This window comes from Salmo salar, chromosome ssa04, assembly GCF_905237065.1.
Source record: "Salmo salar chromosome ssa04, Ssal_v3.1, whole genome shotgun sequence".
Classification (NCBI taxonomy): Eukaryota; Metazoa; Chordata; class Actinopteri; order Salmoniformes; family Salmonidae; genus Salmo; species Salmo salar.
The window spans coordinates 59,582,261-59,608,832 of NC_059445.1; the positions used below are offsets into that span (position 1 = coordinate 59,582,261).

Genomic DNA, 26,572 nt, shown 5'->3' on the forward strand with positions numbered 1-26,572 from the left:
GAGCTGCCCGCCAGTCAACAGTCGTCAGAGCTGCCCGCCAGTCAACAGTCGTCTGAGCTGCCCGCCAGTCAACAGTCGTCTGAGCTGCCCGCCAGTCAACAGTCGCCGGAGTGGCCAGACTGCGCTGAACTGCCGGAGTGGCCAGACTGCGCTGAACTGCCGGAGTGGCCAGACTGCGCTGAACTGCCGGAGTGGCCAGACTGCGCTGAACTGCCGGAGTGGCCAGACTGCCCTGAACTGCCGGAGTGGCCAGACTGCCCTGAACTGCCGGAGTGGCCAGACTGCCCTGAACTGCCGCAGTGGCCAGACTGCCCTGAACTGCCGGAGTGGCCAGACTGCCCTGAACTGCCGGAGTGGCCAGACTGCCCTGAACTGCCGGAGTGGCCAGACTGCCCTGAACTGCCGCAGTGGCCAGACTGCCCTGAACTGCCGCAGTTGCCAGACTGCCCAGACTGTCCCGAGTTGCCAGACTGCCCCGACAGCCTGGAACGGCCTGAGCCGGAGCCACCTCCAGAGATAGGTGGGTTGGGGAGGGGGGGTGTGGCACAGTGCCGTCGTTGACGGCAGCCACCCTCCCTTCCCTCCCTTTAGTAAGGGGGAATTTTTCTTTTTGGTGTTGCTTGGGGTTATTTTTGTTAAGGTGCTTCCGGGGTTAGCACCTTTAAGGGGGGGGGTACTGTCACGTCCTGACCAGTATAAGGTTAATTGGTATTGTAGTTTGGTCAGGACGTGGCAGAGGGTATTCGTTTTATGTGGTTCGGGGTGGTGTGTTTTGATAGGAGGATGCCTGCGCAGCGCATCTGGTCGCCGGTACGCCTCCGAGGACCAGGCTACCCAACTCCCGCTCTACGCACGGCTACCATCAGGCCCCTGCACAGCCCAGTCTGCCCTGTACCAGCACCCCGCTCGTACAGGGCTACTAGTTCCATCCAGCCAAGACGGGTTGTGCAGGAGGTAAGATCAAGACCGACTGTGCGCCTCCATAGCCCTGGGTTTCCAGCTCCTGTCTCTCGTGAGGACCCGGAAGTGCGTCAACCCAGTCCGACTCGTCCTGTTCCCGCTCCCCGCACTAGCCTTCAAGTGCGTAAACCCAGCCACGCCAGTCAACAGTCACCGGAGCTGCCCGCCAGTCAACAGTCGTCAGAGCTGCCCGCCAGTCAACAGTCGTCATCAGAGCTGCCCGCCAGTCAACAGTCGTCATCAGAGCTGCCCGCCAGTCAACAGTCGTCATCAGAGCTGCCCGCCAGTCAACAGTCGTCGTCAGAGCTGCCCGCCAGTCAACAGTCGTCGTCAGAGCTGCCCGCCAGTCAACAGTCGTCATCAGAGCTGCCCGCCAGTCAACAGTCGTCATCAGAGCTGCCCGCCAGTCAACAGTCGTCGGAGTTGCCCGCCAGTCAACAGTCGTCAGAGCTGCCCGCCAGTCAACAGTCGTCAGAGCTGCCCGCCAGTCAACAGTCGTCAGAGCTGCCCACCAGTCAACAGTCGCCGGAGTGGCCAGACTGCGCTGAACTGCCGGAGTGGCCAGACTGCGCTGAACTGCCGGAGTGGCCAGACTGCGCTGAACTGCCGGAGTGGCCAGACTGCCCTGAACTGCCGGGTTGGCCAGACTGCCCTGAACTGCCGGAGTGGCCAGACTGCCCTGAACTGCCGGAGTGGCCAGACTGCCCTGAACTGCCGGAGTGGCCAGACTGCCCTGAACTGCCGGAGTGGCCAGACTGCCCAGACTGTCCCGAGTTGCCAGACTGCCCCGACAGCCTGAAACGGCCTGAGCCGGAGCCACCTCCAGAGATAGGTGGGTTGGGGAGGGGGGGTGTGGCACAGTGCCGTCGTTGACGGCAGCCACCCTCCCTTCCCTCCCTTTAGTAAGGGGGAATTTTTCTTTTTGGTGTTGCTTGGGGTTATTTTTGTTAAGGTGCTTCCGGGGTTAGCACCTTTAAGGGGGGGGGGTACTGTCACGTCCTGACCAGTATAAGGTTAATTGGTATTGTAGTTTGGTCAGGACGTGGCAGAGGGTATTCGTTTTATGTGGTTCGGGGTGGTGTTTTTGTTGAAGGGGCATTTGGTTTAAGTATTCCGGGGTTTTTGGCCACTGTTTGGTTTTCAGGTATTCTATGATTTTGTCTAGTATGTCTGTTTCTATGTTTGGTTAATTGGGGTTGGGACTCTCAGTTGAAGGCAGGTGTTGTCTATCTGCCTTTGATTGAGAGTCCCATATATGAGGGTGTGTTTGTGTTTGTTATTTGTGGGTGATTATTCTGTGTTTAGCCTTGTGCCTTACCAGACTGTTTTTGTTGATCGGTCGTTCTTTGTTAATTTGGTGTTCATTTTGTATTTATTAAAAAGCAAGATGAGCATACACATACCTGCTGCGTTTTGGTCCTCCATTTCCAACGACAAGCGTGACAGCTGCACAGTAATGTCTCTTATCGATGGCGGTTAGGATATTGTTTAGGACCTTGAGCGTGGCTGAGGTGCACCCATGACCAGCTCTGAAACCAGATTGAAATGCTCGGTAATCTGTTTGTTAACTTAGTTTTCAAAGACCTTAGAAAGCCAGGGTAGAATAGATATAGGTCTGTAACAGTTTGGGTCTAGAGAGTCTCCCCCTTTGAAGAGGGGGATGACCGCGGCAGCTTTCCAATCTATGGGAATCTCAGACGATACGAAAGAGAGGTTGAACAGGCTAGTAATAGGGGTTGCAATAATTTCGGCAGATCATTTTCGAAAGACAGGGTCCAGATTGTCTAGCCCAGCTGATTTGTAGGGGTCCAGATTTTGCAGCTCTTTCAGAACATCAGCTATCTGGATTTGGGTGAAGGAGAAGTGAGGGAAGTTTGGGCGAGTTGCTGTGGGGAGCACAGGGCTGTTGGCCGGGGTAGCGGTAGCCAGGTGGAAAGCATGGCCAGCCTTAGAAAAATTATTATTGAAATTCTCAATTATAGTGGATTTATCGGTAGTGACAGTGTTTCCTAGCCTCAGTGCAGTGGGCAGCTGGGAGGAGGTGCTCTTATTCTCCCTGGTCTTTACAGTGTCCCAGAACTTTTTTGAGTTTGTACTACAGGGTGCAAATTTCTGTTTGAAAAAGCTAGCCTGGGGGGATCACGTGACCCTTGAACGAGATGGCCGCATGAACTAAGAGCTCCGCACAAGTAGTTTCTAATTCCTAATCTTACCTCCACTTCAAGTTTAAACTCCTTTAGCTTTAGTCAAAAAGTCATGGCGGCTACAAAAGGCGACATTACAGGTGACATTTTTACACGGACTCGAGCACTTGCGGCTGAAAAAGCCTCCAAGACGCAGCTAGCTTCAGAAAAAGCTAGCGCCATTAGCCAGGGGCAAGAGGACCCGTCCCCCTCCGAGGCCCAACAAATGCCAACATCGCACTCTGTCCTTTCTGAGCTAAGATCCCAACGTACAGAACAACATTAAATTAGATGCCATTAACTCTCAGCTCAGTGCGATAGGGGCAAGGTGACAATCCTGGAAAATGCTTTGCCTGACATCAACAACAAGATAACCATCAACGCGGGGCGCCTGGACGAGGCAGAGGGGCGAAACCTATCCATGGAAAACTTACTGACAGACGCCATGGAAACAATAGCATATGCTAAAAAGAAAATAGAGCATCTGGAAGAGAAAACAGAGAACCTGGAAAACAGGGGGCGATGGAATAATTGTGTTCTATTAAATCTGGGCGAAAAAGAAGAGGGAAACATGCCACTGATCCGCTACCTGCAAGACAAACTTCCCGAGTTGCTCCACCTGTCCACCGACAGGTCCATAGAACTCTAGAGAGCCCACCGAGCACTGAGGCCCCCACCAGCAGCCAGACAACCACCGCACCCAATCACCATACGTTTCCTGAGATTCACCAACAAGGAACGAGTCCTACAGGCGGCGAAAATCAACACCATTACAGTGGGAAATGTTGATGATTAGTTATTTGAGAAGGAGACAAGTCAAGACGCTGGACCGGGTGATTCAGTTTATAGTAAGGCAGTTTATTATGAGACAAAGATATTTGGCAAAGCGTGCACGGACTCCTTCGTTTAGCTCATAGGGAACTAGCAGAAGAGAGCCCCGAAACATAGTGTACATCCAATTTATACAATGAAATAACAGTGTGTTGACGTTGAGTCTAGTAGGTCCGCTCTCCTGACTGGTCGATGAGTGGAGGGACGGTCCACTCTCCAGGTGGTGTCGACTTCCCATTGGCCCTTGGCAGTGTCCTTTGTCCTCGGAGTCCAACACACCGAAGTGTGTGTGTGTGTGTGTGTGTGTGTGTGTGTGTATTTCTGGTAATTCGTGTCTGGGTGCTTGCGATATTCATGGAATGTTGTTCTTTACACCAGTGGTCAGTTCGTGTGGCTAGGGCTTAATTCAGCCATCTGTCTCTGGGTGTGGTCGTGATTGGTATCAGTTGGTCGCTCAATATGTCTCTGGAATTTTGTTGTGTGCTGTTGTGAAACATGTTGTGCAAATGCCCTCCTTATATATCATTAGGTAAAACGTTAGATTATCTTTATTACAGAAACGCCAAACTCACTTTACACCAGGACCTGTCAGCTGGAATACGCCGAAAGCGGCGAGAGTTTGATGAGGTGAAGAAATACTCCATTGACCGAGGCATCTTTAGGGGATTCTAATACCCAAACGAGCTCAGGATTCTTCACCAAGGAGCCCGGCGACACTTCAAAACTCCCGAAGAGGCAAAATGTTTTTTGAAAGACAATCCTGGTCAATGAGAAATGGACCAATGACTAAATGCGATTACTGTTATTACTAAAGGAGGTAAGACAACATATAGCCGACATCCAAAGACCCACCCACCGCGCTAAATGTCATTATAGCAGTCTAATCTATATTTATTTTCCTTTAGCTGAGAGGGATAGGCTCTATAGCCTGACCTAGGTCTACTAATGTTTCAGCCTACTTTTATTTCCCTCTTTTTTGTGCTATTATTACTTGTGGTTCCCTATGTCCCTTGGGGGAGGTATAAGTAGGCTGGGCTACTGATTTTATTTTCTCCCTCTTTTAATGTGGTCTGGAAGGGGGCTACGTTGTCATTTACTCAATGCGGGGCGGAGAGGATGAGGCATTTATATGGTAGGGATGGGGAGACGTTGTGCGTTGCTAACTGTGCCCGGTTTATTTATTTTTTTCGGAACGCAGAATTGACACTGAGCAGGGGGGTAATAGATCCAACGGGATATGTCGAGTTGTTTGGGAACTCGGCTGGGGTGTTCAGAGATTGTTATTTTATGTACACCATTTATTTTCCTTTTATGTGAACGCAGCTGTATCTATTATCCACCTTTACCCAGAGATGACTTGCACTAAAGTTCGATTACTATTCCATGACGATGACTAGTACCTTAAATCTACTGACATGGAACTGTCATGGTCTAGGTCATGCAATAAAACGTTAAAAGATACTATGTGCTCTAAAAAAGGAAAAAAGCAGACATTGCGCTATTACAAGAGACACACCTCTGTGATGCTGAACATGCTCAACTCCGCAGAGCTTGGGTGGGGCAGGTGTATTTCTCATCTTTCAAATCAAACAGTAGAGGTACAGCCATACTTATCCATAAGAATGTTCCTCTCATAATTGACAAAAACATATCTGATCCGGAGGGGAGATTTATTTTGATAACTGGGTCACTGTATGGACAACCAATTACTATCTTAAACATGTACGCCCCTAACACAGATACTCCTGCTTTCATGTCAAAAATGATAACCCTGTTCAATGAGCATTGTGTTTCCTTTGGAGTGGTGGCCGGAGATTTTAACTGTACCCTCAACCCAACCCTAGACAAATTATCTTAAGTCCCCACCACTAATCCTAGATCTGCAAAGATGTTGAAGTCTCTTACTAAAGAGATGGGACTGATAGATATCTGGAGAGAGACTAATAGCTCAACTATGGACTATACATACTACTCTAATGTCCATAACACCTACTCCCGTATAGATTACATTTTTATCCCAAAGAGTTTCATAAATTCAGCCACGTGTACAATCGGACCCATAGCACTTTCAGATCACGCCTTTGTCCACCTCCGCTTTGACCTCTGCAAAACATTCCGAGGTCAAAGAGCTGGAAATTCAACACCTCCATGTTATCAAACAAAGCGTTCCATACATTGGTAACTACATGGATAGACAACTACACACAAGACAACAAAGATTCTCCTGTTTCTCCGGCCACAATGTGGGACGCTGCCAAAGCCACACTAAGAGGTAATCTAATTGCAGATGCGTCCTCTAAGAAATAAGCAATGGAAGCACACAGGCTAGATCTTGAGAGGGAGCTGGAACGCTGTGAAAAAGTACATAAACAATCCCCAGACAGCACCTCCTGAAGTCAACTTAAAGCAGCCAAAGCCAAACTGAATTTGGACTATACTCGGGAGATAAAAAAAAAAGTTTTCTTTACTAAACAGAAATACCATGAGTATAGCAATAGGCCGAGTAGATTGCTTGCTTACCAATTAAAAAAAGAGCAGTCAGAGCGTACAATCATGGCTATCCGAACAGCAGAGGACGAGGTCACATATGACCCAAAAAAGATCAATTTAACTTTTCATGATTTTTACTGCAAACTATATACCTCTGAGAGAAAACATACGGAGGCAGAACTCCACTCCTTCCTAGAGGGACTCTCGCTACCTAAACTATCAGAGACCGACCGAGAAGATCTCATCTCCCCCTTCACTCCTGAGGAGGTCCTGGAGGCAATTACCTCCATGCCACCTAATAAGTCCCCAGGCCCAGATGGATTCCCCAGAGAGTTCTACAAAGCTTTTTGGCCCCAGCTTAGCCCTATTTTCATGCCAATGCTGGAGGATTTTTGTAAAAACGGAGTTCTCTCAGACTCAATGCACACAACTCGCATTACAGTTTTGCTCAAAAAAGACAAGGACCCTCTATCCTGCTCGTCCTTCCGGCCCATAAGCTTGTTGGATTTCGACTACAAAATAATTACCAAATTGCTTGCCAAAGACTAAACACTGTTCTTCCCAAAATAATAAAAGCGGACCAAACTGGATTTATTAGAGACAGATACTCTTCTGATAACATTCGCCGTCTTTTTGATATTATTGATCAAGTACACACATAGAAGACCCCTGTCCTGCTGGCTTCAGTGGATGCTGAGAAGGCGTTCGACAGGATGGAGTGGAGCTTTCTGTTCGTAGTCTTATAAAAGTTCAATATGGGCCCAAACTTTAGTAAATTGATTATTAAGTCCCTATACTCTCATCCAAAAGCCATGGTGACTACTAACGGACTGAACTCTGACAGATTCCCTTTGGGACGGGGTACAAGACAGGGGTGCTCGCTGTCCCCCCTGCTCTACTTGTTGGGGGGCGGAGCCTCTGGCAGAGTTGATAAGGAGCAATCCAAGTATTATGGGTATCTCTGCAGGCGGCCTGCAGCACGAGATTTCGCTTTACGCGGATGATGTCTTGCTCTACATATCCAAACCTGAGAAATCCCTCCCATTTTAGACACATTTGCTCAGTATGGCAAGTTTTCAGGATATAAGATACATTTGAACAAATCCACTGTCTGCCCTCTGAATCTTACACTCACCAGCTCTATGAAGACACTACGTCCATTTCAATGGAAGACACAGGGGTTTCAATACCTTGGGATCTTCATAACACCAGATCTGAATAGCCTTTTCAAGGAAAATTAGGATCTCCCTCCCAATTAGCCTAGTCGGAAGAATTAATGTCATCCGTATGAACATCCTCCCTAGACTGAATTATTTATTTCAGATGCTCCCATGCTATCTCCCAGTTTCCTTTTTCAAAACAACTAACCAATGCCTCATCAAATGTATATGGGGCAATAAAAAACCTAGGATCAAGTTCTCCACTCTATCAAAACCTGAATCTAAAGGTGGTCTTGCCCTCTCCCCCCTTCAATTGTACTACTGGTCTGCCCAAATCCGCAACATGCTAACATGGATCACAAACAGACAATAGTCAACGTGGATTCAGATAGAAGCCCAATCCTGTGGTTCATTACCCCCTAAGCTCAATTATATTCATTAATAACTTTAGTGAAGTGGGAAACATAGCCAAAACCTTTGATTTACAGCACCCTACTAGCGTGGAGGGACTGTAAGGAATACCTGGGCATTTCCTCCCAAATATGTTCTCACTCGCCTATAGTAGGCAACCCAGACTTGCCAAAAGCCCTGAGTGATGCCAACTTTAATCTTTGGCATACTCTAGGAATCAGGACATTTTCAGACCTATTCCACTACACTGAAATCCTTTCAAGAGCTCTGCAGTGAATTCAATGTGCCAAGATCCCATTTAAAAAAATATATATCTTCAAATTAGACATGTCATACACTCATTTACTTCCAAGAGGAGGTTTAGAGCTCAGCTGAATGAGGCTGAAACCCTTCTTGTCACAGCACAATCCATTAAAGGCAAAATCTCCTATATCTATAGACTCCTTTCTGAGAAAGGAGGCTCCTCCTTTACTCCTTTGAAAATAATCTGGGAAAAGGACCTTGGTCTGACTATCAGTGATGAGTTATCGGCGGAGGTTTGCGACAGGGTATACTGCTCCTCTACTAATGTAAAAAGGAAAGAACCTAATTACACATTTTTGTACAAATTTTATTACACTCCAAAGAGACTCCACAGAATGAAAACAGACATTTCTCCTAACTGTAAAAGATGTACCTCTGAAAGTGGAACCTATATGCATGTATTTTGGAGCTGTAGAGAGATTGCCAGATTCTGGCATACATACTGCTGCACAGAAAATACTAGATGTACAGTTTGATATGACCCCGTGTATCTATCTTCTTAATGCCCAGCAGGACTTTGTTCTTGATCCTGACAGAGAAAATTTGCTTACATACTTTGCTAAGAAATGTATTCTTCTATTGTGGGCCTGTAATACCTCTCCTACATTTAAAATGTGGATTGACCAGATTGTTGACTTTCTTCTTCTTGAAAAGCTTACTTATGACCTCCGCAAGAGACAGCCCAAGTTTGACAGACTCTGGTCTACACTACTCAACTATATTTCAAATTGGACAGAGTGAATGGGGTGATTAGGGAAATGAGCAGATACATGTTGTGTAAGGTACTGTAAAAACTAAAAACTAATTATTTGCTCGTCATCTCAGCTAAGGCTGGAAATAGCTAATAAGAACCTTGATAGTGCTGCCGCAAGTTTTTATATATATATTTATTTTTTATTTTTTTTATAATTATTCATTTTTTTAATATATATATATATATATATATATATATATATATATATATATATTTCTTATTATTATTGTTCGTTTTTTTTTCGTTTTTTTTTATTATAAGTTTAATTATATTTTTTTTATTTTTTTAAGTCTGTCACATCTGTGAGTGTGGAATGTGTTTTGTTGGTTGATTGAAAAACAAGAAAACTTAATAAAACTTTAAATTAAAAAAGAAAAAGCTAGCCTTAGCTTTCCTAACTGCCTGTGTATATTGGTTCCTAACTTCCCTAAAAAGTTGCATATCACGGGGGCTATTCGATGCTAATGCAGAACGCCACAGGATGTTTTTGTGCTCAAGGGCAGACAAGTCTGGAGTGAACCAAGGGCTATATCTATTCCTAATTCTACATTTTTTGAATTGATTATGGTTATTTAAGATGGTGAGGAAGGCACTCTACTGACGGGATGAGGTCAAGGTCATTCCAGGATACCTATCAATTAGAAAGGCCTGTTCAATAATCCCGGACAATTTAGAAGATGAACATCTAGCAACCCAAAGGTTACAAGTTCCAATCTCATCACAGACAACTTTAGCATTTTAGCTAATTAGCAACTTTGCACCTACTTACTACTTTTGAGCTACTTCGCAATTACTAACCTTAACCCTAACTTTAGCCCTAACCCTAACCCCTATCCCTAACGCCTAGCCTAGCTAACATTAGCCACCTAGCTAACATTAGCGTTAGTCATCTAGCCACCTAGCTAATGTCAGCCACGACAAATTGGAATTCGTAACATATCATATGTTTTGCAAATTCGCAACATACAGTACAAATTGAAATCCGTAACATTTTGTACGAATTGCAGTTCGTAACATATAATAAGAATTGTAGTTCGTAACATATCATAGGAAATGGATGATGCACATCCACAAATTAATGCATACCATTAATACATACCATAAGAAACATAAGATATCATACTAATTGGGGCGTCTCGGATTTACATTTACAATGTAACATCTACCCCTGAGTCCAGCTCGGGGATTCGATTCAGCAAACTTTTCAGTTAGACCAGTAACTGAAAAGTTGCTGGATCAAATCCCCAAGCTGACAAGGTAAAAATATGTCATTCAGCCCCTGAGCTAGGCAGTTAACCCACTGTTCTGGGCGCCGAAGACGTGGATGTCGATTAAGGCAGCCCTCCACACATCTCTGATTCAGAGGTGTTGGGTTACATTTACATTTAAGTCATTTAGCAGACGCTCTTATCCAGAGCGACTTACAAATTGGTGCATTCACCTTATGATATCCAGTGGAACAACCACTTTACAATAGTGCATCTAAATATTTTAAGGGGGGGGTTAGAAGGATTACTTTATCCTATCCTAGGTATTCCTTAAGGAGGTGGGGTTTCAGGTGTCTCCGGAAGGTGGTGATTGACTCCGCTGTCCTGGCGTCGTGAGGGAGCTTGTTCCACCATTGGGGTGCCAGAGCAGCGAACAGTTTTGACTGGGCTGAGCGGGAACTGTGCTTCCTCAGAGGTAGGGAGGTGAGCAGGCCAGAGGTGGATGAACTCAGTGCCCTTGTTTGGGTGTAGGGCCTGATCAGAGCCTGAAGGTACGGAGGTGCCGTTCCCCTCACAGCTCCGTAGGCAAGCACCATGGTCTTGTAGCGGATGCGAGCTTCAACTGGAAGCCAGTGGAGAGAGCGGAGGAGCGGGGTGACGTGAGAGAACTTGGGAAGGTTGAACACCAGACGGGCTGCGGCGTTTTGGATGAGTTGTAGGGGTTTAATGGCACAGGCAGGGAGCCCAGCCAACAACGAGTTGCAGTAATCCAGACGGGAGATGACAAGTGCCTGGATTAGGACCTGCGCCGCTTCCTGTGTGAGGCAGGGTTGTACTCTGCGAATGTTGTAGAGCATGAACCTACAGGATCGGGTCACCGCCTTGATGTTAGTGGAGAATGACAGGGTGTTGTCCAGGGTCACGCCAAGGTTCTTAGCACTCTGGGAGGAGGACACAAGGGAGTTGTCAACCGTGATGGCGAGATCATGGAACGGGCAGTCCTTCCCCGGGAGGAAGAGCAGCTCCGTCTTGCCGAGGTTCAGCTTGAGGTGGTGATCTGTCATCCACACTGATATGTCTGCCAGACATGCAGAGATGCGATTCGCCACCTGGTTATCAGAAGGGGGAAAGGAGAAGATTAATTGTGTGTCGTCTGCATAGCAATGATAGGAGAGACCATGTGAGGATATGACAGAGCCAAGTGACTTGGTGTATAGCGAGAATAGGAGAGGGCCTAGAACAGAGCCCTGGGGGACACCAGTGGTGAGAGCACGTGGTGCGGAGACAGATTCTCGCCACGCCACCTGGTAGGAGCGACCTGTCAGGTAGGACGCAATCCAAGCGTGGGCCGCGCCGGAGATGCCCAACTCAGAGAGGGTGGAGAGGAGGATATGATGGTTCACAGTATCAAAGGCAGCAGATAGGTCTAGGAGGATGAGAGCAGAGGAGAGAGAGTTAGCTTTAGCAGTGCGGAGAGCCTCCGTGACACAGAGAAGAGCAGTCTCAGTTGAATGACCAGTCTTGAAACCTGACTGATTTGGATCAAGAAGGTCATTCTGAGAGAGATAGCAGGAGAGCTGGCCAAGGACGGCACGTTCAAGAGTTTTGGAGAGAAAAGAAAGAAGGGATACTGGTCTGTAGTTGTTGACATCGGAGGGATCGAGTGTAGGTTTTTTCAGAAGGGGGTGCAACTCTCGCTCTCTTGAAGACGGAAGGGACGTAGCCAGCGGTCAAGGATGAGTTGATGAGCGAGGTGAGGTAAGGGAGAAGGTCTCCGGAAATGGTCTGGAGAAGAGAGGAGGGGATAGGTTCAAGCGGGCAGGTTGTTGGGCGGCCGGCCGTCACAAGACGCGAGATTTCATCTGGAGAGAGAGGGGAGAAAGAGGTCAAAGCACAGGGTAGGGCAGTGTGAGCAGGACCAGCGGTGTCGTTTGACTTAGCAAACGAGGATCGGATGTCGTCGAACTTCTTTTCAAAATGGTTGACGAAGTCATCCGCAGAGAGGGGGGAGGGGGAGGAGGATTCAGGAGGGAGGAGAAGGTGGCAAAGAGCTTCCTAGGGTTAGAGGCAGATGCTTGGAATTTAGAGTGGTAGAAAGTGGCTTTAAGCAGCAGAGACAGAAGGGGAAAATGTAGAGAGGAGGGAGTGAAAGGATGCCAGGTCCGCAGGGAAGGCGAGTTTTCCTCCATTTCCGCTCGGCTGCCCGGAGCCCTGTTCTGTGAGCTCGCAATGAGTCGTCGAGCCACGGAGCAGGAGGGGAGGACCGAGCCGGCCTGGAGGATAGGGGACATAGAGAATCAAAGGATGCAGATAGGGAGGAGAGGAGGGTTGAGGAGGCAGAATCAGGGGATAGGTTGGAGAAGGTTTGAGCAGAGGGAAGGGATGATGGGATGGAAGAGGAGAGAGTAGTGGGAGAGAGAGAGCGAAGGTTGGGACGGCGCAATACCATCCGAGTAGGGGCAGAGTGAGAAGTGTTGGATGAGAGCGAGAGGGAAAAGGATACAAGGTAGTGGTCGGAGACTTGGAGGGGAGTTGCAATGAGATTAGTGGAAGAACAGCACCTAGTAAAGATGAGGTCAAGCGTATTGCCTGCCTTGTGAGTAGGGGGGGAAGGTGAGAGGGTGAGGTCAAAAGAGGAGAGGAGTGGAAAGAAGGAGGCAGAGAGGAATGAGTCAAAGGTAGACGTGGGGAGGTTAAAGTCACCCAGAACTGTGAGAGGTGAGCCATCCTCAGGAAAGGAACTTATCAAGACGTCAAGCTCATTGATGAACTCTCCAAGGGAACCTGGAGGGCGATAAATGATAAGGATGTTAAGCTTGAAAGGGCTGGTAACTGTGACAGCATGGAATTCAAATGAGGAGATAGACAGATGGGTCAGGGGAGAAAGAGAGAATGTCCACTTGGGAGAGATGAGGATTCCAGTGCCACCACCCCGCTGGCCAGATGCTCTCGGGTTATGCGAGAACACGTGGGCAGACGAGGAGAGAGCAGTAGGAGTAGCAGTGTTATCTGTGGTAATCCATGTTTCCGTCAGCGCCAAGAAGTCGAGGGACTGGAGGGCAGCATAGGCTGAGATGAACTCTGCCTTGTTGGCCGCAGACCGGCAGTTCCAGAGGCTGCCGGAGACCTGGAACTCCACGTGGGTCGTGCGCGCTGGGACCACCAGGTTAGAGTGGCAGCGGCCACGTGGTGTGAAGCGTTTGTGTGGCCTGTGCAGAGGGGAGAGAACAGGGATAGACAGACACATAGTTGACAGGCTACAGAAGAGGCTACGCTAATGCAAAGGAGATTGGAATGACAAGTGGACTACACGTCTCGAATGTTCAGAAAGACACATTTCAGTTGAATTTATTCAGTTGTACAACTGACTAGGTATCTCCCTTTATATAGGCATTAAAATGTTTTCGTCATTGTTATTCGTTGTTTACTGTGTATTTATTCCTCGTGATCGAAGGTGGGTTAATAGAGGCGTGACAGCGCATCCGGCTTCACATTCTTGGACCGCGAGCGGTAGGAGATGATGAAGTTAAATAGGGTGAATAGCAGGGTCCATCGAGCTTGCCTGGAGTTGAGGCGCTTGGCGGTGAGGAGATATTCCAGGTTCTTGTGATCTGTCCATACTATGAATGGGTGTTCCGCCCCCTCTAACCAGTGCCTCCACTCCTCCAACGTCATCTTCACCACCAGAAGTTCCCAGTTACCCACGTCTTAATTCCTTTCCGTGGGGTTGAGACGATGGGAGAGGAAAGCGCAAGGATGCAGCTTATGGTCTTGGGCCGAACGCTGGGACAGGACAGCCCCCACTCCAACGTCCGAGGCTTCGACCTCCACCATGAACTGCCGGGACGGATCTGGATGGATTAGGATGGGGGCGGTAGTTAATTGGTGTTTGAGGTCCAAGAATGGCTGGTCCGCAGCTGGAAACCATGTAAACAGGACCTTGGGAGAGGTGAGTGCTGACAGGGGGATAGCCCGGGTGCTGTAGCCCCGGATGTACTGGCAGTAGAATTGGCGAACCCAAGGAAGTGTTGCGACAGCACTCTGGAGGTGGGTTGCAGCCAATCCACCACCGCTCTCACCTTTTCAGGATCCATCTGGATGTTGCCTGCAGCTATGATGTACCCCATTTTTTTTATTTATTTATTTATTTATTTTTTTATTATTTTTTTTTATTCTACTGCATCATTGATTGTATGTTGTTTTACTCCATGTGTAACTCTGTGTTTTTGTATGTTGTCGAACTGCTTTGCTTTATCTTGGCCAGGTCGCAATTGTAAATGAGAACTTGTTCTCAACTTGCCTACCTGGTTAAATAAAGGTGAAATAAAATAAATAAAATAAATAAAATTCTTGGGCCGACTCTTTTCTCTGTAGACATCAATGATGTCGCTCTTGCTGCGGGTGATTCTCTGATCCACCTCTACGCAGACGACATCATTCTGTATACTTCTGGCCCTTCTTTGGACACTGTGTTAACTAACGTCCAGATGAGCTTCAATGCCATACAACTCTCCTTCCGTGGCCTCCAACTGCTCTTAAATGCAAGTAAAACTAAATGCATGCTCTTCAAACGATCGCTGCCCGCACCTGCACGCCCGTCTAGCATCACTACTCTGGACGGTTCTGACTTAGAATATTTGGACAACTACAAATACCTAGGTGTCTGGTTAGACTGTAAACTCTCCTTCCAGACTCACATTAAGCATCTCCAATCCAAAATTAAATCTGGAATCGGCTTTCTATTTCGCAAAAAGCATCCTTCACTCATGCTGCCAAACATACCCTCGTAAAACTGACTATCCTACCGATCCTTGACTTCAGCGATGTCATTTACAAAATAGCCTCCAACACTACTCAGCAAATTGGATGCAGTCTATCACAGTGCCATCCGTTTTGTCACCAAAGCCCCATATACTACCCACCACTGCGACATGTATGCTCTCGTTGGCTGGCCCTCGCTTCATATTCGTCGCCAAACCACTGGCTCCAGGTCATCTATAAGTCTTTGCTAGGTAAAGCCCCGCCTTATCTCAGCTCACTGTTCACCATAGCAGCACCCAACCATAGCACGCACTCCAGCAGGTATATTTCACTGATCACCCCCAAAGTCAATTTCTCCTTTGGTCGCGTTTCCTTCCAGTTCTCTGCTCCCAATGACTGGAACGAATTGCAAAAATCACTGAAGCTGGAAACTCATATCTCCCTCGCTAACTTTAAGCTTTAGCTGTCAGAGCAGCTTACAGATCATTGCGGCTGTACATAGCCCATCTGTAAATAGCCCATCCAACTACCTCATCCCCATATTGTTATTTTTTTGTTGCTCCTTTGCACCCCAGTATCTCTACTTGCACATTCATCTTCTGCACATCTACTGTGTCACTCCCGTGTTTAATTGCTAAATTGTAATTATTTCGCCACTATGGCCCATTTATTGCCTTACCTCCCTAATCTTCCCTCATTTGCACACACTGTATATAGACTTTTCTATTGTGTTATTGACTGTACGTTTGTTTATTCCATGTGTAACTCTGTGTTGTTGTTTTATGCTTTATTTTGGCCAGGTCGCAGTTGTAAATGAGAACTTGTTCTCAACTGGCCTACCTGGTTAAATAAAGATGAAATAAAAATAAATAAATAAACACAGTTCATTTTCTTAGCAGCTACGTTGTATTCCTTCTCGCCTCTATACACTCTCCTCCTCTCACCTTTTCCCTTCATTTGTGAACTTCAGTGAACAACACATCAGCTGTATGTGACCAGTCGAAATAACCTTTCCATGCCAAACCATGTCATAACCGCTACACACAGCCTACATTGTTGTCCCCATATTAGCTAAAGTAACATCCTAGTCAACATAGCAAATAGAACTAATGTGTAAGTAAACCCACTATAATCATGCAGTAACGTTAGAGTCTATAGTCAGTAAACAGTTACACTGGCGGTCCCCAATGGCAATAAATTAATATAACCAAAAGCTTACCTTGACTTGGAAGAGTTCCAGTGTTGTGTTGGATAGTCATCGCCAGCTAGCTAACATAGCATCCCTCTGTTTGAGCCGGGTGTTTGAGTAACTAAACTAGCCAGCTGCATTTTCTAGCTAAGTAAATGAAACTGAAAGTGAAAGTTAAACAAAATTATGAAATCTCTCTCTCTCTCTTCTTCATTTTTGAAGAAATGATTTTGTTGAAAACTGTTCAACTATAGTCTTTCTCTCTCTTTGAGTCAACTACTACCACATTTTATGCACTGCAGTGTTAGTTAGCTGTAACTTATGCTTTCAGTACTAGATTAATTCCCTGATCCTTTGATTGGGTGGACAACATGTCAGTTCATGCTGCAAGAGCTCTAATAGGTTGGAGGACATCCTCCGGAAGTTGTCATAATTAAGAGCCAAGAGCCTCCTAGGTTTTGTATTGAAGTTAATGTCCCAAGAGGAGGACGGAAGCAAGCTGTCCTCCGGCTACACCATGGTGCTACCCTAGAGAGTGCTGTTGAGGCTACTGTTGACCTTCAAATCAAATTGTATTAGTCACATGCGCCGAATACAACAGGTGTAGACCTTACAGTGAAATACTTACTGACAAGCCGCAAACAACAATGCAGTTTAAAAAATATGAATAAGAATAAGGAATAAAAGGAACAAGTAATTAAAGAGCAGCAGTAAAATAACAATAGCGAGACTATATACAGGGGGTACCAGGCACAGGTTAGTCGAGGTAATTGAGGTAATATGTAAATGTAGGTAGAGTTATTAAAGTGACTATGCATAGATAATAACAGAGAATAGCAGAGGTCTAAAAGGGGGGGGGGGCAATGCAAACAGTCTGGGTAGCCATTTGATTAGATGTTCAGGAGTCTTATGGCTTGTGGGTAGAAGCTGTTTAGAAGCTTCTTGGACCTAGACTTGGCGCTCCGGTACCACTTGCCGTGCGGAAGCAAAGAGAACAGTCTATGACTAGGGCGGCTGGAGTCCTCCTCTAGAGGTCCTGGATGGCTTGAAGCTTGGCCCCAGTGATGTACCATCTGTAGTGCCTTGCGGTCAGAGGCCAAGCAGTTGCCAAACCAGGCAGTGATGCAACCAGTCAGGATGCTCTCGATGGTGCAGCTGTAGAACCTTTTGAGGATGTGAGGACCCAATAGGTTTTGTTGTGCCCTTTTTACGACTGTCTTGGTGTGCTTGGACCATGTTAGTTTGTTGGTGATGTGGAGACCAAGGAACTTGAAGCTCTCAACCTGCTCCACTACAGCCCCGTCGATGAGAATGAGAGCGTGCTTGGTCCTCCTTTTCCTGTAGTCCACAATCATCTCCTTTGTCTTGATCATGTTGAGGGAGAGGTTGTTGTCCTGGCATCACACGGCCAGGTCTCTGACCTCCTCCATATAGGCTGTCTCGTTGTTGTCTGTGATCAGGCCTACCACTGTTGTGTCATCAGCAAACTTAATGATGGTGTTGGCGTTGTGCATGGCCGTGCAGTCATGAGTGAACAGGGAGTACTGGAGGGGACTGAGCATGCACCCCTGAGGTGCCCCCGTGTTGAGGATCAGCATGGCGGATGTGTTGTTACCTACCCTTACCACCTGGGGCGGTCCGTCATGTCCAGGATCCAGTTGCAGAGGGAGGTGTTTAGTCCCAGGGTCCTTAGCTTATTGATGAGCTTTGAGGGCACTATGGTGTTGAACGCTGAGCTGTAGTCAACAAATAGCCTTCTCACATAGGTGTTCCTTTTGTCCAGGTGGGAAAGGGCAGTGTGGAGTGCAATAGAGATTGCATCATATGTGGATCTGTTTGGGGCGGTATGCAAATTGGAGTGGGTCTAGGGTTTCTGGGATAATGGTGTTGATGTGAGCCATGACCACCCTTTCAAAGCACTTTATGGCTACAGACGTGAGTGCTACGGGTCTGTAGTCATTTAGGCAGGTTACCTTAGTGTTCTTGGGCACAGGGACTATGGTGGTCTGCTTAAAACATGTTGGTATTACAGACTCGGACAGGGAGAGGTTGAAAATGTCAGTGAAGACTCTTGCCAGTTGGTCAGCACATGTTCGCAGTACACGTCCTGGTAATCCGTCTAGCCCTGCGGCCTTGTGAATGTTGACTTGTTTAAAGGTCTTATTCACATGATCACACAGTCTTCCGGAACAGCTGGTGATCTCATGCATGTTTCAGTGTTATTTGCCTCGAAGCGAGCATAGAAGTGGTTTAGCTCGTCTGGTATGCTCGTGTCACTGGGCAGCTCTCGGCTGTGCTTCCCTTTGTAGTCTGTAATGGTTTGCAAGCCCTGCCACATCCGACGAGCATCGGAGCCGGTGTAGTACGGTGTAGCTCATTGCAAAACAGTGTGTTTTAATCAATTATTTGGTGACATGAATATATTTAGTATAGTTTTATCTGATTATTAGTATTTTTATGAAATTCACTGAGCAGGATGGTCCTCGCCTTCCTCCTCTGAGGAGCCTCCACTGTACTGTAGACAGGGGTAAAGTGACTAGGCAACAGGATAGATAATAGACAGTAGCAGCTGTGTGTGTGTGTGTGTGTGTGTGTGTGTGTGTGTGTGTGTGTGTGTGTGTGTGTGTGTGTGTGTGTGTGTGTGTGTGTGTGTGTGTGTGTGTGTGTGTGTGTGTGTGTGTGTGTGTGTGTGTGTGTGTGTGTGTGTGTGTGGCGTCAGTATGCATGTGTGCGCATGTCATGTGTGTGCAAGAGAGTTAGTGCAAAAAAGTGTTAATGCAGGTAGTCCTGGTAGCCATTTGGTTAGCTATTTAGCAGTCTTGTTTAGCAGTCTTATGACTTGGGGGTAGAAACTGTTCAGGGTCCTGTTAGTTCCAGACTTGGTGCACTGGTACCACTTGCCATGCGATAGCAGAGTCTATGGCTTGGGTGGCTGTAGTTTTTGACAATTTTTGGGGGCCTTCCTCTGACAAAGCCTGTTATAGAGGGTGCTGTCGTGCCCTCTTTGCAACTGTGTGGGTGTGTGTGGACCATGTTAATTCCTTAGTGATGTGGACACAGAGGAACTTAAAGCATTCGACCCTCTCCACTACAGCCCCATCGATGTGGATGGAGGCGTGCTAGCCCCTCTGTTTCCTGTAGTCCACGATCAGCTCCTTTGTCTACTTCATCTACTGATACTGTATGTAGGAATTATATTTCTTACAAGATTGAAAACATAGCCATGGAGAGAGGATTGGGAATTGACAATATCCTTGTGGTTGATCAAGGCAATGCCAGGCCTATGCTTAGAACGACCTTCATGAACTGCAGTGTTTTGTGTACATGACAGCAACTAAACTTCCTAAAAACAAATTGTGTATACAATTGGATTTGTGACATTTTCAATTGGATTTAAGTTTAAAATAACAGTGTAAACACATTTTAAAACAGTGTAATAATGTGTTTTAGGGTCTCTTCCTGATCTGTTGATAAAGTCATCACATTCCCTTGTCTGTCTCTTGGCATCCCACCTCAGGTCTTGCAATGTTCCATGATTCCCAATCCCAGCACACACCACACCATCCTAATGAGCTGAGAACAAGGTGATGAATTAGACCACCTTCACACTGATGTCACATTCATTACTCAGAGAACTGGAGGAAAAAACACAACTTTTAGGCCAGAAATGTTCTTTCCACTTATTAATAAGCACGTCCACATGGCATAATCAATGTATAATATATAATAATAAAATATATAATACACTGCTCAAAAAAATAAAGGGAACACTAAAATAACACATCCTAGATCTGAATGAAAGAAATAATCTTATTAAATACTTTTTTCTTTACATAGTTGAATGTGCTGACAACAAAATCACACAAAAATAATCAATGGAAATCCAATTTATCAACCCATGGAGGTCTGGATTTGGAGTCACACTCAAAATTAAAGTGGAAAACCACACTACAGGCTGATCCAACTTTGATGTAATGTCCTTAAAACAAGTCAAAATGAGGCTCAGTAGTGTGTGTGGCCTCCACGTGCCTGTATGACCTCCCTACAACGCCTGGGCATGCTCCTGATGAGGTGGCGGATGGTCTCCTGAGGGATCTCCTCCCTGACCTGGACTAAAGCATCCGCTAACTCCTGGACAGTCTGTGGTGCAACGTGGCGTTGGTGGATGGAGCGAGACATGATGTCCCAGATGTGCTCAATTGGATTCAGGTCTGGGGAACGGGCATGCCAGTCCATAGCATCAATGCGTTCCTCTTGCAGGAACTGCTGACACACTCCAGCCACATGAGGTCTAGCATTGTCTTGCATTAGGAGGAACCCAGGGCCAACCGCACCAGCATATGTTCTCACAAGGGGTCTGAGGATCTCATCTTGGTACCTAATGGCAGTCAGGCTACCTCTGGCGAGCACATGGAGGGCTGTGCGGCCCCCCAAAGAAATGCCACCCCACACCATGACTGACCCACCGCCAAACCGGTCATGCTGGAGGATGTTGCAGGCAGCAGAACGTTCTCCACGGCGTCTCCAGACTGTCACGTCTGTCACATGTGCTCAGTGTGAACCTGCTTTCATCTGTGAAGAGCACAGGGCGCCAGTGGCGAATTTGCCAATCTTGGTGTTCTCTGGCAAATGCCAAACGTCCTGCACGGTGTTGGGCTGTAAGCATAACCCCCACCTGTGGACGTCGGGCCCTCATACCACCCTCATGGAGTCTGTTTCTGACCGTTTGAGCAGACACATGCACATTTGTAGCCTGCTGGAGGTCATTTTGCAGGGCTCTGGCAGTGCTCCTCCTGCTCCTCCTTGCACACAGGCGGAGGTAGCGGTCCTGCTGCTGGGTTGTTGCCCTCCTACGGCCTCATCCACGTCTCCTGATGTACTGGCCTGTCTCCTGGTAGCGCCTCCATGCTCTGGACACTACGCTGACAGACACAGCAAACCTTCTTGCCACAGCTCGCATTGATGTGCCATCCTAGATGAGCTGCACTACCTGAGCCACTTGTGTGGGTTGTAGACTCCGTCTCATGCTACCACTAGAGTGAAAGCACCGCCAGCATTCAAAAGTGACCAAAACATCAGCCAGGAAGCATAGGAACTGAGAAGTGGTCTGTGGTTACCACCTGCAGAACCACTCCTTTATTGGGGGTGTCTTGCTAATTGCCTATAATTTCCACGTGTTGTCTATTCCATTTGCACAACAGCATGTGATATGTATTGTCAATCAGTGTTGCTTCCTAAGTGGACAGTTTGATTTCACAGAAGTGTGTTTGACTTGGAGTTACATTGTGTTGTTTAAGTGTTCACTTTATTTTTTTGAGCATTATATATTCCATTTAGCTTTTATCCAAAGCGACTTTAGCAGATGCTTTCATCCGTGGCGGGTGACTCTGTCGGACACTGGAGCAGGGCAGAGTGGCGGTGCAGTCTGAACACATGGCAGATGCCAAGTGTCAGCCTGACAGAGAAGGACACTTTGGCCAGGAGTTGGTAGATTTGGCAAAGGAGAAGGGAAGGGTTTTTTCTCTGGCAAAGAGAGAAGATAAATGGTCAGGGAGGTTGCCAGGAAAGCTTCACGTCTCTCTCTTTCACTCTTCCTCTATCTATCTATCTTTCTTTCTGTCTTTCTCTCTGTCTTTTTCTCCATCTCTCACCTCTCTCACCCTACTCTCTCACCCTCTTTCCAGCCCATATGTCATCTGAGCAACGGGAGGTTGCTGTCTATTTATCCTGTGTCACCTTGGCAATGTGCTTCTGCTTTGACTGGCTCACTTCATAATGTCCCAGCCACTACATGAACCCTCTCTCTCTACAAACAATACAGTCTGGGCCAACACAGTGCGTGTTTGTTTTCTCTTTTGTGGTAGTCTGGCTTAGGAAATGTGTGTCTTCTTATGCGAAACCAAGCCTGTCTTTTCTGATGTTCCCTACTATTGGAATTGCATTATTGCACTTTGATGCACCATGAATTGGTATGGATGGATTGAAAGGACAAAGATGCGAGTCTTACCTGTTTCTGCCAACTTGAGAGTTAATCTGGTATCTCTAACTTGAAGCAACATGCTACACTGTATTACTTACTTACCTATATCTCTTTCTTTCTTTCTCTCTCCTCAGAGTGTATGAACTGCACTGGCTATGCTGATATAAATGATAGACTGAGTATGCTTGAATCCAAGGTAATCTTGCAGCAACCAAACCTGTCATTAAAACAGTATTACAAACAGTACATGAATGTAATGAGACCTGATATTCTCACAAATCTAGCTCCTATCTCAGCAGGACTGAACACTAATCTTCCTTCATTTTGTGTCAGATTGTGTTGCTGGAGGAGGTGGGACCACCACCTCTCCTATTCAGATACTCCCCAGATAGGTCATCAGATAACGAGGTGGGACTGGGAGCACCCAAACCCACCCCCATCACTCCCCCCGCAATCGGACTACCGGGTGAGGCGCTTTACAGCAGGACCTCACTGAACCTCTGATGGTTAACAATTCACTTTTCTTCCTCCATAGTTTAATATGGCAACTATTTGACTCTGTTGTGTTATGGATTTTCAGAAAAGTGCACCAAATGTTTAAAGAAGTGTCTGAATCGGGTGGAATTCTGACTGAGTTGTTAAATCGTTTGTTTTCCAAGGAGCCAGAGGCCTCCCAGGGCCAGCTGGACCCCCAGGTGTGGCGGGACCCCCTGGATGCACTGGAGTGACAGGCCTAGCAGGGAAACCTGGACCCATGGGACCCAGAGGTATAAGTCTTCCCCCCACCTCTGTATCTCACCCATACACTATCACTTGGGGCTCCCGAGTGGCGCAGCTGTCTAAGGCACTGCATCTCAGTGCAAGAGGCGTCACTACAGTCCCTGGTTCGCATCCAGGCTGAATCACATCCAGTCGTGATTGGGAGTCCCATAGGGCGGCGCACAATTGGCCCAGCGTTGTCCGGGTTTGGCCGGGGTAGGCCGTCATTGTAAGTAAGAATTTGTTCTTAAATGACTTGCCTAGTCAAATAAAGGTTCAATCAAATATAAAGGGACAAAGCAGTTTGACACTTGCACATGTGCATGTTCACACATTAGATGTGTATGGTATGTGTAAGGACAGTGTTGTGTTGAGGCTGACTGGGCTCTGTTTCCCACAGGGCCCCAGGGCCAGCGAGGAGCCCAAGGGGAGAGAGGTGTACCGGGGCCAGCGGGGCCTCTGGGGCCAGCCTCGTCCTTCTCTCACAGTGGAGACGTGTTTGGTCTGAGGGAGCTGGGTCAGTGTGAGTATCCCTGCTACACCAATGAATTTAAGTCAAGAAATGTAAGCCATAGGCCCTATAGGGATACCACATTCATTAATATGATTGATGTTTCATTCTGAAAGTGTTTCAGGAGTCTCTGACCTCTTTCTTGTCATTGACAGTTTGACATCGAGGACATTTTGGAATATCCATTATTTCAGGTGTTACATCTGCCCCTGCCACGCCCTCTAGTTCTCCTCCTGTGTCTCTCTAACCTGCCGCCACTCCCCCAGTGCTCTCTCCCTCCCTCTCTCTCTGTGTGGGTGTATCTGATTGTGTGAGTGGAGACAGGTATGCTGGAGTCAGAGCAGATCCACACCAGCTGCAACCTGTTCCATAATCAAGACCTCTACAAATACTCAGCCCTGCCACTTCCACACTGCCAGATCGTAGCCTCTGCTCAGTCAGTCTACATTTCAAGCCATTTGTTCCTGCATAGATCTTGTTATTCCTGTGGTGCCTGTTTTCCCTAGCCTGATGCTGCTTTTTTCTCTGCTACAGTTCCGTCCTCTCTGACTCTGGTCCCTGTTGCCGGACCCTCGTCTTGTCAGTCCTGCTTCCCTGCCCTGGACCCTCGCTCTACTGCTTCCTTGGATTCCGCTTTGGACCTGCTTACCCTGCCCCTACTCCCCTTGCCCCAGCCTCAGTTCCTGGTTCCCTGTTACCCGCCAGAGCTCCCCCTGGCCTGCACCCATCTCCCCCCAGCTTTTCAATAAATACCTTGGTTACCTTATCCCTGTCTCCTCGTCTGAGTCTACACTTGGGTTCACCTGCTCCACCCCGCGTAACAGTACATTCTGGCCAAAAGATATGAACCCAGCAGACTTAGATCGTCTCCATCAAACCCTCGTCAGCCAAGGCGCCCTGCTCGAGCAACATGACCAAGCCCTGAGAACCCTTCTGGAGCATGTCAATGAGTTTTCACGGAGCCTTTCTGACCTTCAGGACCGAACCATCACCCAGAGCTCGCAACCAGCCCCTAGTCCTTCTCCTCCACCCCGTGAACCGTTTGTTCCAGCTTCCGAGCATTACAATGGCAACCTCAGAGCTTGCAAAGCTTTTTTGGTAGAATGTTCACTAGTATTTGAGCAACAGCCTTACTCTTATGCTAGCGAACGGGCCAAGATTTCCTTCCTGATTGGCTGCCTCCGTGGAGCAGCGCTTTCCTGGGCCACAGCGGTGTGTGAGAGACAGTCTCCCATCTGCTCCTCCTACTTCAGATTCACGGAGGAGATGAAGAGCCTTCAACCACCCTGTCAGCGGTAAGGATGCCGCTAAATGACTCCTGTCCCTCCATCAAGGCTCCCATAGTGTCGTTGAAATGGCGATCGAGTTTCGCAGCCTAGCCGCTGAGAGCGGCTGGAATGAGGATGCCCTTCAGGGAGAATTCCAGAACGCTCTCACAGAGACCATCAAGGACGAGTTGATGTCCAGGGATGAGCCTGATGGACTCGATGAACTCATCTCTCTCGCCATCCGCATCGACAACCGTCGAAGGTTGCATGCCCCATAACAACATCTGCTTCCTTGCCTTGTTCTACTTCCCCGACTGCCTCCCTTCCCAAGTCTCTTCCAGAACTTGAACCCATGCAGCTCGGCCGGGCCCGTCTCTCTCCAGAGGAGAGGCAGCTGCGAATCAGCACTAGGAGCTGCCTATACTGTGGCCAGGTTGGTCACTTTGTCTCCACTTGTTCCCTGCGTCCAGCAAAAGAGGTGGCTCGGGAGTAGTGGGGGATATACTGTTGAGCCAAATCACCATGCCCATCTCCCCCCAGACCCCTGCTTAATGGCACCCTCGTGTGGCAGAGCCAGGCCTTTCCTCAGCCTGCTCTCATTTATTCCGGTGCCGACGAGAGTTTCCTGGACCGTGGTGTCGTTACCCAGTTGGGCCTGGACACTGTTCCACTCGATTCACCTCTCGATACCAACGGACAGCTACTTGCCACTGTCTGGGAGAGAACTGTCCCTGTCATCCTGCATCTCTCTGGAAACCACCAGGAAAGGATCAGTTTGCACATAATCTAATCGACTTCCCTCAATCTCCCCTGATTCTTCGCCATCTATGGTTTAAGCTGCACAACCCTCAGATCGACTGGACCGCCGGAATGGTAACCACTTGGAGTTCATTTTGTCACTCTAATTGTTTACATTCTGCCCTTGCCCCTGCCTTGTCTGTGCCCCAATCCATTCCAGAACCTCCGGACCAGTCAACAGTTCCACCTGAGTATAACGATCTAGCTCCTGTGTTCAACAAGCACCACACCATGTCGCTGCCTCCTCATTGGCCATACAACTGCTCCATTGACCTCCTGCCTGGAGCTCCTCTCCCCAGTAGCCGGTTTTATAACCTCTCTCACCCCGAGCACGAGGCTATGGACTGGTTCCCTGGCTGCAGGACTTATAAGGCCTTCATCCGCTCCGGTAGGTGCTGTTTTTTTCTTTGTAAATAAAAAGGATGGGTTACTGAAGCTGTGCATAGACTTCCGTGGGCTGAATAATATCACAGTTAAGAACAAGTATCCTTTGCCACTCATCAGCTCTGCTTTTGCCCCCCTCCATGGTGCCACGGGGTTCACCAAACTCAACCTCTGGAATGCCTACCAACTTGTCCGCATCAGAGAGGGGGACGAGTGGAAATCTGCGTTTAACACACCAGTTGGCCACTTTGAGTATTTGGTCATGCCTTTTGGTCTTACTAACGCCCCTGCTGTTTTCCAGAACCTAGTCAATGACGTGCTGAGGGATGTGATTGGACGCTTCATTTTGTAAATTTGGATGACATTCAGATTTTTTTCTAAGGACCCAGAGGCTCACCAGCAACACGTTCTCCAATGGCTGTGGGAGAATAAGCTTTTTGTCAAAGCTGAGAAATGTGAGTTTCATGCTTCCTCTGTCTTTCCTGGGTTATATTATTGCGTAGGGGGAATTACGTATGGACCCTGCCAAACTCATGGCAGTCACAGAGTGGCCTGCGCCCTCAAACCTGAAGCAGCTACAGCATTTCCTGGGGTTTGGCAATTTTTACAGACATTTCATCCG

General features: G+C 47.6%; 1 protein-coding gene across 2 annotated transcripts in view; it reads left to right on the plus strand.

Annotated features, from left to right (window-relative positions):
- The window catches only part of LOC106603471 (collagen alpha-1(XXVI) chain), an 80,181-nt gene that overhangs the window by 40,943 nt on the left and 12,666 nt on the right, over nt 1-26,572 (plus strand). For both annotated transcript variants that reach the window (XM_014197202.2, XM_014197201.2), the window contains 4 exons: nt 22,365-22,426; nt 22,564-22,696; nt 22,890-22,997; nt 23,390-23,512. In XM_014197202.2, coding sequence (XP_014052677.1) covers nt 22,365-22,426; nt 22,564-22,696; nt 22,890-22,997; nt 23,390-23,512 — 426 coding nt within the window. The remainder of the gene's footprint in view (nt 1-22,364; nt 22,427-22,563; nt 22,697-22,889; nt 22,998-23,389; nt 23,513-26,572) is intronic.